This window comes from Parus major, chromosome 13 (genome assembly GCF_001522545.3).
Source record: "Parus major isolate Abel chromosome 13, Parus_major1.1, whole genome shotgun sequence".
Taxonomy (NCBI): Eukaryota; Metazoa; Chordata; class Aves; order Passeriformes; family Paridae; genus Parus; species Parus major.
The window spans coordinates 870,630-874,705 of record NC_031782.1 but is presented as its reverse complement, the minus strand read 5'-3'; the positions used below and the strand labels follow the sequence as shown (position 1 = coordinate 874,705).

The window sequence follows — 4,076 nt, the reverse complement described above, 5'->3', positions numbered from 1 at the left end:
GCTGTAATTGCCAGCCAGGGGCGGGTGGGGAGGTGGCTGCAGGATGATGGTGCTGGACATTGTGTGGAGGAAGGTCCCTGTCTGCCTGTGCCTGGCTGTCACTGCTGTCACCGAGCACCTGGGGCTGCTGTGCCCGCTGTCCTGGCACGCTCCATCCGCGCTGCCCCTGTCCTTGCTCGGGGTGGAGGATTCCCTGCTCCTTCTCTCACCCCATGCTAGTGAGTTTGGCCTGTCCTGGGTGATGAGCCCCACACCCCTGCAGACCTGTCCTGAGCTGGGGACAGCGAATAAAATGGGCTGGGATGGTCTCCCCACACAGCAGAGCTGGCACGAGCTGGAATTGCCTTCAGTTTCCTTCAGTTACTGCTTTTTTGTCTTCCTCCACAGACCCCAAGACAGCCACAGAGACAGACACAGAGATCTGTGCAGAGTGGGAGATCAAGACCATTACTAGTGCACTGAAAACCTACCTGAGGTAAGGAGAAAAGCCTCACCTGGCTTCAGGAGGGGCATTGCCTGTTATTGCAGATCATTAACAGCAGCACTTTTAGGGAGGCAGAGCAGAAACTGCTCTTAGGGAATTTATTCTGGCTTTTCCCTGATTTTTCCAGTATGTTTGAGAAGGATCTGGGGAACACACTCAGCTCTGGCAGATGCATGTATTATACAAACATGATTTTAAAAGCTCATTCTTGCATCCCCTGCCTTGATTTAAACTTTTCCCTGAGCTTTTCCCAGTGGACTTCCACCTTCTGGGCATGTGGCAGAGGGGGAGGGCAGTGCTGTGTAAGGGCAGGGGCTGTAGAGCTTTTCCAGCTTTGCTGTAGTTGGGATTTCTGTGTGTCAGGCCAGCCAGTATCATCCTGGGGATCTTCCCAACAGGATTGGGTGTTGGCAACCAGCAGCATCTCATTATCCACAACGTGCTTCTACCTGTTGTGACCGCAGCTCCTTGCTCTCAGTGACTGTTGTGTGCTGGGTTGTGTTTGAGAGGGAGCACAAGAGAGAGCCGAAATCCAATTAGGGTGATAAGTGTAATTAGCCTGGTGGATCCCAGCCTAGAAAATCACAGAATTTTGCATGATTGGCAACCTTTGCTCTGGAGTCTGAACTGCTGGCAAAGCAAGGAGGAATGTGGGCAGCACCAGTGTGCTCCTCTGAAGGGATGCAGCAGTGGGAGGGGGGATTGGGAAACTTTTACAACTAGGCTTGTTTATCTTTTAAATTTATTTCAAACTTGGAAATCATGGCCTCAGTAATGCACTGAAGCTGTGCTACTGGAGGAAAGCTAAAATGAAAGATTAATTTAGTGGTGAATAAATCAAAGGTCCTTGCATAGATCTTACTCCTTCTGATGGGGAGAACTAATTAGAGCTGGTGTTGCTTCGTTCTGGCCTTTTCAAAATGGAGCTGAGTTTATTGTAGGGGCAAAGCTTTCTTGGTGTGGACTGTGTTCCTCAGATGTGTTTTGTGCCTGTTTCGTTTTTATCTTGCAGAATGCTCCCAGGGCCCCTCATGATGTACCAGTTTCAAAGGAGCTTCATCAAAGCAGCCAGTGAGTTTGGTGATGTTTGTGGCCCTGCTCCCGAAGAGGAACCTCGCTTGCCAGTGCCTGCCATCCCCCTGCCACACTCCTGGGCTGTGTCCTGGCCCAGGGCAGGGCTGCAGTGGGGCAGGGAGTGCCCAGGGGAGGAGGAGGGAGCGCAGGCAGGGCCGGGAGCTGGCGCTGGGGCCATCGGCTGTTGTTAAACTGCACCGCGGTGTTTGGGGGCTCTCTGCTGCTCCAGAGGTCTGGGCCACCTTTCCTTCAGTGCCCAGGGGAAGGGGCTTTGCTGGCAGCAGGGGATGTTCTGTGGGATGTCAGGAGGGCCCCGTGGTCCGTGGCCTCCTCCAGCAGCTCCCCCTTAGCACCGTGGGCCCAGCAGATGCTCCAGCCTGGCCTGTGCTGGACACACTGAACATGGAATGTGCCCGAGTTCCCATTGCTGGAATTGCTGTGCTTGCAGGCAGCCCTGCCCTGCTCAGTGTGCTGCTCACGTGGCATCCCCCAGCTCCCCGTTTCAGCCCCTTCAGTCTTCCCTTGGAAACTGCTGGATGGATTTGATGGGAAGGAGCAGCACCGTGGGGAGTGTCTGCAGTGCCTGGGTGTGGGATGGAGCAGCTCCCTGGGATGTCTGTCAGGGACTGTATTAGGCCTCTTCTCATACCAGCCCCCTAATGTGGAGATAAATCATCTCCTGTTTCCCATGCAGAACTGGAGAATCAGGAGTCCAGGGTGTCAGAGATTCACAGCCTCGTTCATCGGCTCCCAGAGAAAAACAGGCAGATGCTGCACTTGCTCATGAACCATTTGGCAAAGTAAGTTTGTGACTGATGTGTTTTTCTCTCCTTTTTCCATTTCCTCTGAAAGTTAATAGTGGTGGAAAAGTTTCCTTGTGTGTGTGTGTGGTGCTGAGTCATATCTGGTTGGCAACTGGAAACCCTCGTGTGAGGGAACCCAGTGGGGTGGGAGGGGGAGAGGGAGGGAGGGATGAGGGACAGGAGATCCCAGATCCAGGGGATCCCAGATCCAGGGGATCCCAGATCCAGGGGATCCCAGATCCAGGGGATCCCAGATCCAGGGGATCCCAGATCCAGGGGATCCCAGATCCAGGAGATCCCAGATCCAGGGGATCCCAGATCCAGGGGATCCCAGATCCAGGAGATCCCAGATCCAGGGGATCCCAGATCCAGGGGATCCCAGATCCAGGAGATCCCAGATCCAGGGGATCCCAGCCAGCCCCAGCCCTGGGGCAGCACCAGGAGCCCATTCCCTCCTGGGAACCTCGTGTTGCTGTCATGGCCTGGGATGGGTTTGGCTGCCCAGGAGGCAGAGCAGAGGTGAAGCTCCTCACGTGCTTTCAGAGCAAACCTCTCACTGAAGGACTAAAAGTGATTTCTTTACATAACAATTGATGACTCTGAGGCATATTTTCTGTCTTTCTGCACCCTGAGGAATCAATATTTTTGGGTTACCTTGAAACTTTGTGAGGGCGAAGGAACGGGATATTTTTCTCCATTGGGTGGTAGAGCTGACCTGTAATTTCCCTTCTTCCTGCTCCTGCAGGTTCCCATGGAAACCTTTGATTAGTGTTTTAGGAGTGAAAGCATCATCAGGTGTTTGTGGCAGCCTCAAGGCTGCAGGGCTGGACCTGCAGGAGCAGCAGGGCTGAGGCAGGATTGGGAAACCTGGGGAATGAAAAATTGGGATAACTGCTTAGGAGGAGATCTGGAAGGATCCAAGTTATCTGTTTAAAAGAAAAAATAACAAATGTAATTTAAATAGGCTTAAACACAACTCCAGATGCTTTCTTGTGGCCTGGGCTCGTGTCTGCTCCATGGGGTCCCTGGCAAAGGCTGTTGGAAACCAAATTGCTGGTTTAGGTGTTGGTTTCAAACCTTCTGCATTTACAGCCTGAAGCCAAGGCCCAGTGGTTCCAGGTGCTCCCATCAGCCAGATGGGATTGCCCAGAGCAGCTGGGGCTGCCCCTGGATCCCTGGAAGTGTCTGAGGCCAGGTTGGACAGGGCTTGGAGCAATCTGGGCCAGTGGAAGGTGCCCCTGCCCATGGCAAAGAGTGGAACTGGGTGAGCTTTAAGGTCGCTTCCCACCCAAGCTATTCTGGGATGCTGTGATTTTGTATGTGCAGGGAATCTGTAATTGCTTCAGTGTTTTCCATCTAAAGGAAAAACCTGGTGATGGAGTAGAGATGTGGAGTCAGGTTTACAGTGGGGTTTGTGCTGCTTTAGTGGGGAAGGAATTCAAACAAAACAAACAGTGTGTGTGGTGGTGTGTGCTATTTTAGGAAGAGAAACAGCTCATAGTGTTATTTAATAGGAAAAAAATTATCTCACAGAAGGGCAGGAAGCTGAGGAGTGAGAGCCTGCTGAGCTCCCCAGCCCTGGTGCCATTCCTGGGGGATCCTGGGCTGTGGAGGCACAGCCAGCCCCAGGCATGAGCTGTCAGCATCCCTCTGGGGCTGCTCCTGCAGTCCCTGTCTGATCCAGGAGCCCTGATCCAGGAGCCCTGATCCCGGAG

At 53.2% G+C, this 4,076-nt stretch overlaps 1 protein-coding gene across 5 annotated transcripts in view; it reads left to right on the top strand.

Annotated features, from left to right (window-relative positions):
- The window catches only part of ARHGAP26 (Rho GTPase activating protein 26), a 98,757-nt gene that overhangs the window by 57,399 nt on the left and 37,282 nt on the right, over positions 1-4,076 (top strand). For all 5 annotated transcript variants that reach the window (XM_015641715.2, XM_015641713.2, XM_015641714.2 and 2 more), the window contains 3 exons: positions 388-475; positions 1,497-1,555; positions 2,253-2,358. In XM_015641715.2, coding sequence (XP_015497201.1) covers positions 388-475; positions 1,497-1,555; positions 2,253-2,358 — 253 coding nt within the window. The remainder of the gene's footprint in view (positions 1-387; positions 476-1,496; positions 1,556-2,252; positions 2,359-4,076) is intronic.